General features: G+C 37.6%; 1 protein-coding gene across 1 annotated transcript in view; it reads left to right on the top strand.

The window, feature by feature from the left end:
• The window catches only part of Sec71 (ADP ribosylation factor guanine nucleotide exchange factor Sec71), a 452,892-nt gene that overhangs the window by 269,816 nt on the left and 166,999 nt on the right, over positions 1-16,077 (top strand). The window contains exon 20 of the mRNA XM_067136654.2: positions 10,447-10,742. Coding sequence (XP_066992755.2) covers positions 10,447-10,742 — 296 coding nt within the window. The remainder of the gene's footprint in view (positions 1-10,446; positions 10,743-16,077) is intronic.

The following is a 16,077-nucleotide window of genomic DNA, read 5'->3' as shown; positions in this document are numbered from 1 at the left end:
GCACAAAGTCAGGTCATGACCTTGAATGTGCCGCGCTGATCACCGGGAGCTGGCGGTTTGCTTCTACAAATCTATTCGTCTGCGACTTCAAGTTATTTATGATCTTCATATATTATTTGATAGTGTTGTGACTTTGTGCCTGACAGAGTGTGGAAACTGACCCTTTTGACTGTTCTCCAATATTCATAAACATTGTGAGACTTCGCCTATCATTGCGTGTGCCATACTACCATTCTTAATATTACGTACTGTTTCATCTTATACCGATCCAGAGTTTAATTAATCATTTTCTTTTTCATATGCATTGTTTTACATGTTTTTACGGCTGACGATGACCTGGACTAGGGTCGAAACCGGTCCCATTTATATTTACTATTAAATAAAAATGTAATCACTACTTTTCTTTCCTATGTATTGAATAGTTTGAACCTCTTTTTCAATTATTTAATTTTTAACGTTAATACTTTCAATACGGAACAATGAAATTTTTATCTTTAAATACAGAAGAGTAGACGAGACAAAATAAGGAATGAGAAAATCCGGGAAGAAATTGGAGTGGAAAAAATGAATGATAGAATAGAGAAGAGCCGACTAAGATGGTTTGGGCACATAAAGCGAATGAGCGACGAAAGAATACCAAAAAAGGTTATGGAAATGCAAATCCAAAGAAGGAGAGGCCGTGGACGACCACGATTGAGATGGAAGGATACCATCCAACGCAGCATTATAGAAAGAAACCTGGACTGGGACACAGTGTTGGAGGAGGAGTGGTGGAAAGACCGAAGAAAGTGGAGAGGAACCATATTTGCCCCTACCCGGCTACAGCTGGATAAAGGGAAATGATGATGATGATGATGATGATGATGATGATGATGATAAGGATATAAAGGAGAGAGCATACACGTTTTTGGTAAGACCCCAACTAGAGTATGTTTTCAGGATAACTTGTTAAAGTAAGTGGTATTTTTTGAGCTGTCTATGGAGAGATGGCCTGGAATGACATTAGTAGACGAATAAGTTTGAATGGTATTTTTAGAAGCAGGAAAGTTCACAATATGCAAGATAAAGTTGGAATTCAAGAGGACAAATTGGGGAAAATATTCGTTGATAGAAAGAGGAGTTAGGAATTGGAATAATTTACCAAGGAAGATATTCAATAAATTTCCAAATGCCTTGCAATTATTTAAGAAAAGACTGTGTAAACAACAGATAGGGAATCTGCCACCTGGGTGACTGCCCTAAATGCAGATCAGTGCTGATTGATTGATCGATCGATCGATTGATTGATTGATTGATTGATTGATTGATTGATTGATTGATTGATTGATTGATTGATTGATTGATTGATTGATTGATTGATTGATTGATTTTATATGATGGCAGGTTTGGGCAAGTTGCATGGTAATGGGGAAAGCTTGAATTTCTGAACTTCACAGGATAAGTTGCACCTTCGCGGAGCAAGCCTCAGGATTGTTCAGGTTTGCTTGCTGGTTAGCAGTGAGATTACTGACTAACTCATTGAGCTTGTTTGTACTTGTATTTTGCTTTCTGTTTTGAAGTTAGAATTTTATTTTGTGTTGAGTGGTACAGTCAAGGGTAGCGAATATTTGTCACTTGATAGCTTACCTCTGGATCAAGAACCTAATCATGCAAGGTTACTAGCGTGGTGCATATTTGTCTCGTGATAGCCTAGTTATGAATATGGAAAAAGTTAATGAATTTCCTTACTAATGAAGACAAAATTAAAATCCTTCAGTGGACTGGCATCCACATCTCTAAGCACGCAGAGATGGTGTGAATGTTGAAACTCAAACCTTCAAGTTTCAGCTCAATCACTCGAGTTGGTCGAAATTTTGTCACATTCAAAATGGCAGCCAAAATCATTCTCTCTATGAATCGCACATGGCCAAGTGTAACCTCCAATTCATTGTCTAAGAGTGTGACCAGAAAATGATGTTTAATAACCACTAGTCCAAAATATAAGGCTGCTACTAAGGTTTTAGGAAGAGAGTGATCCTCAATAATATATTGATATTATTGATATGGTTTCATATTTGTTGTCTGGTGTTTTTGATACCTTTCTATGCACTGTTGTAATTTTATAAACCCCAGCAGAATAGGTTTTCATATTTTCCTTGTGTTTTTCACACCTTTCTATACTTTCTTGTCATCTTTAGAAATTGTAGGTGTAGTTTTCACTGTATCCGTGCTCACACGTTGTAAAATGCCCTCATGTTGGGAAAAAAATTGCATTTAGTGTTTCGATATACCTGTTGGATAGTTTTTATTTGTGTATTCAGTAGTACGTTTTCTCTCATAATACATTTTTTTTTTCTTGTCCCTGCAGAAACGTCTTAGAATAAGTGAGTGTAAATGTGTCGATTTAAAATTGTCTATACATCTGTAAATATTGAGTAGAGGTCATGTAAACGTACATATGTGGGGACGGGGGCCCTACCATATAAGTGGGGCTTGCCTTTTCTCTGTCTACCTCAGCTGAATTGAACATGTACATGGAAAATAAATAAGTAAATAATAATAATAACCAGGCCTTATATCTCCCTGTTCTTTCATTTTGACCGACTGTGGACCACGTTCCACGTTAATTCAAATTTAGTTTCATGTGTTTCTGGGCTTTGATCCTTGTCCAGTACGCCTTCATCCTTTCACTCTGCAATCTGCTCCTCTCTTCTGTCCACGGTGCATGGGTACGGGATCTAACTTTTTCTTAAACTCTTGATGGTCTTGAACGTCGATGTGTAAGCATCCCTGTTGCTGATTTTCGTTCCTTGTATTCCCATTTCTTCCAGGTCCTGTTTCACCTCCTGAACATTCGTCTGAATATGAAGCCTCTGGGCAGATCACTGTGTGTGGGTTTTGTATTGATCGAGATCTTCTTCTTGTAACTCTATCCATTCTCCCAGATATTTGAACTTCTCCACTTCCTGTATCCTTTCCCTCTCAACTGTCATCCATCTGGGTGCTGTTTCAATGTTGGTCAGATCTCTCTGTTCTGTTACATTTTAAAGGTCGTTTTCTCTTTATTTACCCTGTCTGCTCCACTAAAATTAATATTTTTTGGTGGCAAAAGTATTAATTTTTTTTTCTAGTTGCTTTACATCGCGCCGACACAGATAGGTCTTATGGCAACGATGGGACAGGAAAGGCCCAGGAATGGGAAAGAAGTGGCCATGGCCTTAATTAAGGTACAGCCCCAGCATTTGCCTGGTGTGAAAATGGGAAACCACGGAAAACCATCTTCAGGGCTGCCGACAGTGGGGTTCAAACCTACTATCTCCCGAATACTGGATACTGAGCTATCGATCTCGGTCAATTTAATTTTAATAATACAAAAGGAATTGTTCTGGGTACAATAATTGTGCCTGTCTTACTGAGAGCCTTCTGAACTTTACTTTTCTTGATCTCTCTCTCTCCCTTTCATTGGGATCCTTTTCTTGTACCACCACCTGTACTTATCGTTTCTTCCCTCATCCTGCATTTATTATCCAGTTTTCTTCTTCTTCTTATCCTGCACTTCCTGCATCAAGACTGAAGACAGTAATTTGTGAAGATGTGGGGATTGTCCGTGTCACTTTGTGTTTTCGTGTTTGTCCTTGTGTCCTCTTTCTGTTGTTCTCTCTTCCCACACCAACCTGACATTGTGTTTGTCCTATTATGTGTTCCATTTCCTGTCACCCCCCCCCCCCCCACACACTTACAGATGATTACCAGTTGGTCTATTCTCTGGACCACCTTTTCAACAGACTAAAGCGGAAGTAACGTCATTGGCTCGTCACTCTCACCTTGGTTGCCAAATGCACCAGTGCATGATTGAAATTGTACTGCAGCATTATGACACAGCACAGTTTACCGATTGTAACTTGAATGGAAATTCTAAGTTCCCATGGAGGGAATTAGATATTTTTCCACCAATAGAGCATGTCAAAAAACAGATCAGATGTAAGGCTTTTCAGGTGTTTGCTCTATTAACCAGCATTTTGTTTTAGGTCTGACACTAGACTCATCGGAGTGGGATGTGTCAGACCCTACCCACTGACGCTGGGGTGTATGCAGGTGAACTTATTAGAAGCCCATTATAAGAGGCACAGTCTGATAACTGCATACAGGAGATAAATCTCCACAATGGAATTATTGCCCGCCTAGCAATTCCAAATGGAAATTCTAAGTTCCCATGGAGGGAATTAGATATTTTTCCACCAATAGAGCATGTCATAAAACAGATCAGATGTAAGATGTAACTTGACACCATTTAAAAGAATTATGGTAATGCAGTTGTGGAGTCCCTTACTGCCACTTAACTGCTATCTTAAAATAATTCATTTATTGAATTAAATTATGTGTTAATCACAATATCATGCCTAAAGCATTGTGAACGAATTATTTTGCCATGCACAATAAACATTACATACATTGAATTATTATCATCACAATATACTGTATATTAGGTCCACATTATTTTATTATTTATCAGTCACTGTTGTGTTGTTGTTGTTCGAGTCATCAGTCCATAGACGGGTTTGATGCAGCCTTCCTTGCCACCCTATCCTGTGCTAACCTTTTCATTTCTATGTAACTATTGCATCCAGAATCTGCTCTAATCTGCTTGTCATATTCATACCTTGGTCTACCCCTACCGTTCTTACCACCTACACTTCCTTCAAAAACCAACTGAACAAGTCCTGGGTGTCTTAAGATATGTCCTATCATTCAATCTCTTCTCGTCAAATTTAGCCAAATCGATCTCTCACCAATTCGATTCAGTATCTCTTCATTTGTGATTCGATCTATCCATCTCACCTTCAGCATTCTTCTGTAACACCACATTTCAAAAGCTTCCATTCTCTTTCTTTCTAAGCTAGTTATTGTCCATGTTTCACTTCCATACAATGCCACGCTCCACACAAAAGTCTTCAAAAACATCTTTCAAATTCCGATATCAATGTTTGAAGTGAGTGAATTTCTTTTCTTAAGAAAGCTCTTCCTTGCTTGTGCTAGTCTGCATTTTATGTCCTCCTTACTTCTGCCATCGTTAGTTATTTTACTACCCAAGTAACAATATTCATCTACTTCCTTTAAGACTTCATTTCCTATTCTAATATTTCCTACATCACCTGCGTTCGTTCGACTGCACTCCATTACTTTTGTTTTGGACTTATTTATTTTCATCTTGTACTCCTTACCCAAGACTTCATCCATACCATTCAGCAACTTCTCGAGATCTTCTGCAGTCTCAGATAAAATAACAATATCATCGGCAAATCTCAAGGTTTTGATTTCCTCTCCTTGGACTGTGATTCCCTTTCCAAATATCTCTTTGATTTCCTTTAATGCCTGTTCTATGTAAACATTGAAAAGGAGAGGGGACAAACTGCAGCCTTGCCTCACTCCTTTCTGGATTGCTGCTTCTTTTTCAAAGCCCTCGATTCTTATCACTGCAGACTGATTTTTATACAGATTGTAGATAATTCTTCGTTCTCGGTATCTGATCCCTATTATCTTCAGAATCATAAATAGCTTGGTCCAATCAACATTATCGAATGCCTTTTCTAGATCTACGAATGCCATGTACATGGGCTTGTCCTTCTTGATTCGATCCTTTAAGATCAGACGTAAAGTCAGGATTGCTTCACGTGTGCCTACATTTCTTCTGAAGCCAAATTGATCTTTTCCCAACTCAGCTTCAACTTGTTTTTCCATTCTTCTGTAAATAATACGTGTTAAAATTTTGCAGGCATGAGATACTAAACTAATGGTGCGGTAGAGTTTGCACACCTGACAGCACCGGCTTTCTTGGGAGTAGGTATAACAACATTCTTCCGAAAATCGGATGGGACTTCTCCTGTCTCATACACCTTGCACACTAAATGAAATAACCTTGCCATGCTGGTTTCTCCTAAGGCAGTCAGTAATTCAGAGGGAATGTCATCAATTCCAGGTGCCTTGTTCCTATTGAGGTCACTCACAGCTCTGTCAAACTCTGACCTCAAAATTGGGTCTCCCATTTCATCAGCATCAACAGCCTCTTCATGTTCCAGAACCAAATTATCTACATCTTTACCTTGATACAACTGTTGGATATGCTCCTGCCATCTTTCTGCTTTGCCTTCTTTCCCTAGAAGTGGCTTTCCATCTGAGCTCTTAATATTGATACACCTAGATTTCCTTTCTCCAAAGGTTTCCTTGGTTTTCCTGTATGCAGCATCTACCTTTCCCAGGACCATACAGCCTTCGACATCCTTGCACTTCTCCTTCAGCCATTCTTCCTTAGCTACCTTGCACTTTCTATCCACTTGATTCTTTAATCGCCTGTATTCTTTTCTGCCCTCTTCATTTCTAGCATTCTTGTATTTTTGTCGTTCATCAATCAGGTCTAGTATCTCTTGAGTTATCCACTGATTCTTAGTTGATCTTTTCTTCCTTCCTAACATTTCTTCAGCAGCCCTTTTGACTTCATTTTTCATGACTCTCCACTCTTCCTCTATAGTGTTTCCTTCAGCCTTTTCATTTAGTTCTTGTGCAACATGTTCCTTGAAACAATCCCTCACACTCTTTTCTTTCAACTTGTCTAGATCCCATCTTTTTGCATTCTTTCTTTTCTTCAATTTCTTCAACTTCAGATGGCATTTCATGACCAACAAGTTGTGGTCAGAGTCCACGTCTGCTCCTGGGAAAGTTTTGCAATCCAACACCTGGTTTCTGATTCTCTGCCTAATCATAATGAAGTCTATTTGATACCTTCCAGTGTCTCCAGGTCTCGTCCACGTATACAGCCGTCGTTTGTGGTGTTTGAACCGAGTATTGGCAAGGACTAAATTATGATCAGTGCAGAATTCAACCAGCCGACTTCCTCTTACGTTCCTTTGTCCCAATCCAAATTCTCCTACTGTACTACCTTCTCTTCCTTGGCCTACCACTGCATTCCAGTCTCCCATCACAATTAGATTCTCGTCACCTTTTACATATTGTATTAAATCTTCTATCTCCTCGTATATTCTTTCTATATCTTCATCATCCGCTGAACTAGTAGGCATATAGACCTGCATTATTGTGGTGGGCATTGGTTTGGTGTCTATCTTGACGACAATAATTCTTTCACTATGCTGGTCGTAGTAGCTTACCTGCTGCCCTATTTTCTTATTCATTATATAACCAACTCCTGCATTTCCCCTGTTTGATTTTGTGTTGATAATTCGGTAGTCGCCTGACCAAAAATCTTTTTCTTTCTGCCAACGTACTTCACTTATACCAACTACATCTAACTTTAGCCTATCCATATCCCTTTTCAGATTCTCTAACCTACCACAACGATTCAAACTTCTAACATTCCACGCTCCGACTCGCAGGATGTCAGTATCCATCTTCCTGATGATCGCCCCCTCTCGTGTAGTCCCCACCCGGAGATCCGAATGGGGGACTAGTTTACCTCCGGAATATTTTACCCGGGAGGGAGCCATCATCAGTACATCATTCATACAGAGAGAGCTGCATGTCCTCGGGAGTTAGTTACAGCTGTAGTTTCCCGTTGCTTTCAGCTGTGTAGCAGTATCAACACAGCTAAGCCATGTTGAGTATTATTACAAGGCCGTATCAGTCAATCATCTAGACTGCCGCCTTGCAACTACCGAAAGGCTGCTACCCCCCTTTCGATGAACCATTTGTTAGTCTGGTCTCTCAACAGATACCCATCCGATATGGTTGCACCTGCGGCTCGGCTATCTGCATCATTGGGACACGCAAGCCTCCCCATCGCGGCAAGGTCACATGGTTCGCCGAGTCACTGTTATTATCTAAATATACGGCCTGATTCTAATCAAAGATCGGACCAAGAATGGAATGATGGCCCACTTAACTCCAAGTATTCAAATTGCACCGGCTGGAGAGGTCTGTCATTAGTTATAGCATGCAACATTGAGGCAACATGTTATATCCCAGAAAGGAAAGAGGTTCGAAGCTCACCATCAGCAACTTTAAAAATTGTTTTCTGTGGTTTTCCATTTTCACACCAGGTAAATGCTGGGGCTGTAGTGTAATTAAGGCCATGGCTGCGTCCTTCCCAATTTTGGCCCTTTCTTATTTCATCATTGCTGAAAACGTAGTCAGAGTTAGTGTGAGGTTGAACAGCTAGCAAAAATTAAAAAAAATCTGCCATTATTTTGAAACCATCTCAATCTACTTTCTGTATTTTATCATTTAACTTTTTCACTTTTGTATGACTTTGTCTAATTTTCTTTCTTTCTTTCTTCCCTGTCCCTGTTCATTGGCACATACCATTCTGTGGATGCTTCTGAATCTTTTGATAGGAAACGCAAGATGTAACTTCTTGTAGAGTTCCATATTTTAAATTTTTGCTTCATAAGTTCATGAAGTTCTACCTGAGGGCTATGTCTCATTTTTTACTTCTCTCAATTCTTGTCATCAGCATCACCATGCTTCTTGCTCTCTATTATTCCTGGATTCAACTCTTTCCTTTCCCTTCTCTCATGGTAGTTATAGAAGTTTGTACCTTTCCCTACCTTGGTCTGTTTCCAATTTTTAACCATTCTATCATGCAACCTGACATTGTGATGCATTGCTCCTGCCATTTCTCCTGTTTCTATTCCAATACCTTTCTGCACAAGACTTTCCCAAACCCTGCTCATGGGATGCTGTCAGAAATTTATACATTTTCTCTCAGTCCTTTTTCTTTCCATTTTGGCAGGATGGGTTACAGTAGTGATTCTTCTATAGTTATTGCATACCTTCCCTTTCCTCTCTTGAGAATCCCAAGTTCTTCTTTAACATTCTGGGATCTGTTACTCTTTCCCTACACTCTTGAGTAGTCTCTACTCTTGCTGCAATTTCAAAGATCCAGCAACTTTTATCATTTTTACTATTATTGAAGAAATTGGAAAAAAGAATGCAAGGAGAAGGGATCTAGACAAGTTGAAGAAAAAGAAAGCAAGGGATTGTTTCAATGAACAAGTTGCACAAGGACTAAATGTAAAGGATGAAAGAAATGCAACAGATGAAAAGTGGACAGTCCTGAAGAATGAGATTAGTAGAGCTGTGCTTCTGAAGAAGGCAAAAAAAGGCAAGACCAACTAAGTATCGTTGGATTACTCAGGAGATACTAGACCTGATTGACGAATGGCGATAGTACAAGAATGCAAAAAATAAATGAGGAGGCCAGTTAAGAATACAGTTGATTAAAGAATGAAGTGGAGAGAAAGTGCAGGACAGCTAAGGAAGAATGGCTGAGATAGAAATCTGAGGATGTTGTCACACTGGTCATATTGTATAAGATAAATATTGTTGCCAGCTGCATTAGACTTTCATCAGCTGAGTCTGCCAATATCGCCTTTTATCTCGGGGTGCAAACACAATAGTTCATAGACCCTAATTTTAAACAATTTTAAGTTTATATGTGTATGTGTGTTTTTAACATAGGACTCATTAATCTTAGATTATTTGTTTATTACAAAAATAGTTACGTCAAACTTGATGTAAACTCAGCAAATGGACTTTAAAATCGACAAATTCTAGTAGTTAAGACTGAGTAAATCACATTTTTATTCTGTTAATTTATTATGTCTATAGTTTTTAAAGTTTTCATTTTAAGGATTTATGTTGTATTCCTACTACTGTATACAAATTGTCAATTTTAGTTATAATGCCTGAGGATGACCCTTAACGAGTCGAAACCAGTCCTGAGATGTATGTAATGTAAATATAGCTTACATCAAATATTAACTAGTATTGGATAGGTGGACAGTCATTTAATTCTTATAAATACGGATATTACTGTTCATATCTTACACTTTCTATAGCGGTGGCAAGGTGAAAGCAATAGTTCATTCGTAGGTTCACAAGCAACTTTAATTTTTTTTAAAATGATTCAAGTTCTTTAATAAGATTGGTAACTACTGCTTGGAAAAATACCATCCTATATGTACATGAATGAGTGACTTGCATGGTAATATAATGCAATTTGCCTTTATTAATTTACTTACTACTTGCAACACACTATAATTTTAGAACAAATGTTCTGCTACTCATCGGTATATTCAATAAATTTCTGAATCTAGATAATTAATTTATATTAAGACAGGAAGAAAAAAAAAAAGAAAGACAAGGTAAAATTTCTTGATTTCATTTGTGCAAATTATATTTTATTTTTGCTCTTGATGTGAGTTTTGATCAAGTTGTGTTAAATTTCACAAGATCATTCTAGCATGGTACTGATGTAAATTGTGAAAAAGATATGTTTAGCTATAGGCATTTTTGCATTTTTGGAAATTATTACATTTTGCTGCAACAAAATTGTTTTAATATAACATAAATGTTGATTACTTAAACTGCTATTAATTTTCTTTGAGTTTTTTTACATGTACATTGTAAGGTTTATTCTTTCAATACAGTTATCGGGAAATGTTCTATTATTTTCAGGTGTCCTTGGATGAGCTGGCTTATCCTGCACACCCTCGTATGTTTAGTCTCCAGAAGATCGTTGAAATATCATACTATAATATGGGCCGCATCCGTCTTCAGTGGTCACGTATTTGGCAAGTTCTAGGAGAACATTTCAACAAAGTTGGATGCAATCCTAGTGAAGATATAGCATTCTTTGCCGTTGATTCACTCAGGCAGCTTTCTATGAAATTTATAGAGAAAGGTGAATTTGCCAACTTCAGGTTTCAGAAAGACTTCCTACGACCGTTTGAGCACATAATGAAAAAAAATAGGTGGGTGTTCCTCATACAATTTTGGTTATATTGTGGTAAAATATGAGAATTTAATATAGCTAGTTGAAAATGATGGCTCTTGAATAGCCTTTATTTTCAAAATACTCGTCAATTTTGTTGTTGCAAGTTAACAGTTTTTTGTAGTTGGGAGTGGAATGAAACTATTCTTTGCCTTAATTGAAAGTGTGTAACACATATCCAAATATGAACTAAATTACAAAATTATTAAATATGATTTTATGGCATATTACAGTATATTTAAATGCTGCTTAATTTGGACAGTAAAATATTGCAAATATTCTGAATATGACATATCAGTCAATTCTCAGTATCATTGTTTTCTGTTGCAATAATCTCTTGGTACCATGAACATTCACTTTTTTTTCTTCTATTACTTCCTGTACCATCGAGTTGGTTGAGCAGCCTTAAATATGGTTTTACATGGTATCCCATTTTCCACACAGGCAAATGCTGAGACTGTACCTTAAAGGCCACAGTAAGCTTTCTTCCTTGCCCTAGGTCTTCCTTATCCTTTTTTTTTTTTTTTTTTTTTTTGCCAAAAATAAGCCCCATCTGAGTTGGAAGGACATTGAATCACAGGAAAAGAAAAAAACTTTCAATAGCACAAGACAATACGAGAGTCGTATAGCATTTTTCCATCTAACTGGGGATGGTAGAAATAATTCAAATATCAATATTGTAGTATATTTTAAGATATTGTTGCAAGATCTGACCCTGACCTTCAATTCAGTGTGTCCCATGTTTGATGCCTGGCCCAGGTCAGGGATTTTAGCCATGTCTGGTTAATTCAAAGCCTAAGCTTTGAATTCCCCCTTTTGTACTGCTAATTCCCCCCCCCCCCCCCCCCCCCCGCTTTCTTCGCTTGATCTTTCTTCCACATTTTACTTCTCATTGCGATAGTTATCTTCCTGATCATAGTAGGCTAATAAACATACGTTTTTGCAGCTTATAAAACAATCACATTAGTCACCACCATTGCCAGTTAGTTTGTTACCATGATGACTGGAGAATATTTCCAATAAATAATGATTGCCATTGATGGACTTGGCAAAAAGATTCTACATTCGTGAATATTTTCATTATTATAGCTCTCAGGATAAAAATATATCACATATAAAAGATTGAAAATTAGATTTTTCTAAAATTTTTGTTATCTACTGTTTTTTAGATAGAACTATTATGACTTGGAGATATTTGGAAGTTTGTGAAAATATAATATTGCAAAATTTGCACAAGGCAGACTGTGGACAGAAACATGTACGATTTGGACAGATTCTCAGGTCCCAGCAGATAGAATAACCATTACAATGCTATTAATTTTGTATAGTGCAGAATCTGTGCAAGAGGGAAACAGAATGGACTTTTTTTTTTTAAGAATTCCTCATAATTCACATCTATGGTATGAGAAAAATAGAGGACAGATGCATGTACAGTCATCCTTTTGTACATCCCTGTTGTTTACACTTTGGTGTATCATATATCAGGCAAATAAATTCATACACCACAATGTTCTGTCTAACAATCCTGCCTTTGGTAAAGTCCAGTTACACTTTTCTCAAGAAAACGGGTAGGCTACAGAGCTGCAGATATACTGTAGAACATTAATTAGCCTAGATGGAAGATCGCATAGAAAGATTTGGAACTTGTTGTGGTAAGGGATACTTCTTCTTGGAATCAGTTAGTTGATTTATTCCTAAAAGCAGGTAACATGGCTAAAAATTGTGTGACATTGTTGCTAAACAAAAAAGTGAAAGTTATTGAAGTTTAAAATAAAGATAACCTATCAGTATGGGTTATGATATGGTTCAAGTGTGGCAGAATTCAGACTTGTGACATGCTTAAAAGGATAAAATAAAATAATGAATGAGTGGCTCCAAGGGATCAATTACATGAAATGGAAGGCAAAAATAACTGGTAGTGGGGAAATTAACAAGGTAGTGTTGGAGTGGTTCTGGAATGCAAGATAAAAAAACATGCTCATATCTGGTACATTGCTTTAAAGCAATTAACCTATTGCACATTATCATTTTGAATCAACTACAACACTGCTAGCATGGAGACATGCCAGAAAGACATGATAGGAAAAAAGTGGAACAGGTGTTTTTGAAGAACATTGGAAAATAGCTTTGAGCTCTTTCATCAGCGGTAGAATGTTGGCCTCCGGATCCCAAGATAGCGTGGAGAGGTAGTGAGATTTTTGAAAGGTGGCCGAAAGTCCATTCGACACTATCTCCTATAATGTCGGCATCTAAAATATGTCTGTTTCTTTTATTCTTTCTTTCTTTCTTTCTTTCTTTCTTTCTTTCTTAATCCGTTTACCCTCCAGGGTTGGTTCTTCCCTAGGACTCAACAAGGGATCCCACCTGTACCACTTCAAGGGCAGTGTCTTGGAGTGAGACATTTGGACAGGAGGACCAGTACCTCGCCCAGGCGGCTTCACCTGCTATGCTGAACAGGGGCCTTGTGGGGGGATGGGAAGATTGGAAAAGATAGGCAAAGAAGAGGGAAAGTAGCGGCCATTAGTTAGGTACCATCCCGGGATTTGCCTGGAGGAGAAGTGGGAAACCATGGAAAACCACTTTGAGGATGGCTGAAGTGGGAAGTAAACCCCCTTCTGCTCATTTGACCTCCCGAGGCTCAGTGAACTCCATTCCAGCCCTCGTACAACTTTTCAAATTTTGTGGCATAGCCGGGAATCGAACTCAGGCCTCTCGAGGTGGCAGCTAATCATGCTAACCACTACACCACAGAGGCAGGCCACATTGGTGTTTACCCGACAAAATTAATTAAAATTCAGGAATAGATGCCCTAGAAAGATTCAGTTTACGCCGTCATCTAGTAGGCCTAGAATAAAACAAAATGTCAAAGTAGATGGCTTTTTTTTTTGGTGGGATTTTCCGTTCAATCTAACCTTAGTTGAGTTGATGCCAATATAGGACAAAAAATGAGATTTATAAGTTATGTCAAAATAGACTGGCAGCCAGCCAAATGGCATAAAATTAAAATGCCCACACATGATAGCTGAGGCCGTATGATTATTATTATTCCCAAGAATGTTGTGTTGTGAAAGCAAATAATATAGGATTATGTTAATAATAAAATATTTTTACAGTACAGCATTATTAATAATAATATAATTACTACAGTACTCAGTAATGAATTAATTTGAGAAATGAATGTGTTACGTACATAGGAGTGACTCCAATGTCAGCCAATTTACTTTCCTAGGCAGATACAGGTAATTTTTTAAATATTAGCAATGTTTTGCATAATGCAGAAATTTGTGTAACATGGAAAACTATTTTGGTCCCTTGCGACTCCTCATTGAACAAGTTTTACTGTCTTCTGCTACTTTTCCCACAACCTGGTGGGGCTGCAGGTGTGAACTGTGTCCCACTTGTGGACTTGACCCTGTTTTACAGCTGGATGGCCTTTCTGACTCCAACCTTACGTTGAGGGATATATTCACTATTGCGTGTTTCTGGGGTGGTTGGTAGTGTACCGTGTTATTTGGATATGAAGAGTAGAGTGATGGGAAAAACATAAACATACCTGCCATCTTCTTTTTAAAATTTGCACCAGAACAATCTTCTGCAAGCTGCCGATACATGCTGTGTGACCAGTGAATATTGGATACATTGCTCTGATTTATATTAATCCGATCGTTAGTCTTCAACTGGGAATACAAGATGCATTTTTTATCCCAGTCAATCAATATCGATTTGTTTGTGTTGAAAGAGACTGACTTTGGATAACCGTTTGCTTGTTCTTTGCATTGATTCATTCAATAATAACCTTTACTGTCCTGTATTAAAAAAAAATTGTTCTTTTCTTCTTCACCATGAATTACAAAGCATAGGTCATTTTGCGGTTATGAAAAAACATGTGAATTATGTTCGTCGCTTAATTTGCTTCATATTTATTGCCACTTATTATGAAGCTGAGGTTATGTAGTTGTGGAGTAATGTGAATTAGTGTTTGTTGCTTATTTTGTCTTATGATCGTTGTTTATCGGTAATCATGAGTAAATCTACAAAAATCATTATCATCAGGTGTTTAGGGAAACCTATTCCTTAAGTTTCCCCATGTATACTGAAATCATAAAAAGGTTTCAAATTTTCCTTTTGTACTGTGCTCTTTTGATATTAACATAGCACATGGTGGCAAAAACGATCTGACTAATCATGTAAAGTTTGTTAAACACCTTGCTAATTTGAAATCTAAGGATGAAAATCAGAAAATAAACAGCTTTTTTTTTTTTTTAATGCCTAAGCGGGAGATAATTTTTATGATTTAATAAAGCCCGAGCGTTTGTTTACTTCTCTGTTAGTGGAACACAACATTCCATTGAGTGCAGTTGATCATGCAGGAGCTTTGTTCAGAAAGATGTTTCCTACATTGAAATCGTAAAAATGTATGGTTGTGGTCACACAAAAACAATATGTGTTCTAAAGAAAATGCGCGTACTGCAACACAGAACAATGTTACTTGTTTGCAAAATAGTCCATTTTCTTGTTCGATAGATGTAAGCAGTGATACCGATTCCAAGTTGTATCCTATAGTGGTTACTTTTTATGATGCTACTTGGGAAAATATTATAAGTACTGTTTTATCAGTACCAGCATTGGAAGGGGATTCGACAGGGCACAACATAGGAAAGCTGCTATTGTTGCAGTTCGAATTAAATAAAGTAATTAAGAACTGTCTGGCATTCTGTTCTGACAATGCTCCTGTTATGATTGGACCTAAAAAAAATTGAGTTCTAGCAGTTTTGAAAGAAGCTCATCCGCATATTTTTGGTATTGTTTACAGCTGCCATCTAATTAACTTAGCTGATGAAAAGACTGCTACAACTTTACCAGTTAGAATTGATGAAATTCTTATTGATATTTTGTATTACTTGGAGAAAAGTGCCAAAAGAGAACATCATCTTCAGAAATTTTAAAAAATGCATGGAAAAGAAACAAAGAAGTAATTGAAGCATGTGTGCACAAGATGATCCCTAGCCAGGTGTTTAGACAGATTATTAGGTCAGTGGGATCCACTTCTTTCATTTTTTAAGCATGAAGTGGTAATGTGTGCTCCAAATAATTCTGCCAATTTATCTTTTTGTACTTATTCCCAAAGAACGCAGTAGACCTGTTGACAAACAAATTATGAGAGTTTCTGATCCCACCTCCTCCTCCTCATCTGCCAAAAGAACGGCATGTTCTTCCAACTTGACTCAAACTGTTCCCAGAAACCTGAATCACACTACATCTCATAAAGAAAATCTGTTTATGTTTCTTTCCTATGACCCAAACAAGACATTTTG

This window comes from Anabrus simplex, chromosome 1 (assembly GCF_040414725.1).
Source record: "Anabrus simplex isolate iqAnaSimp1 chromosome 1, ASM4041472v1, whole genome shotgun sequence".
Lineage (NCBI taxonomy): Eukaryota > Metazoa > Arthropoda > Insecta > Orthoptera > Tettigoniidae > Anabrus > Anabrus simplex.
The sequence above is the reverse complement of the archived record's forward strand: the minus strand, read 5'-3'. Positions and strand labels throughout refer to the sequence as shown.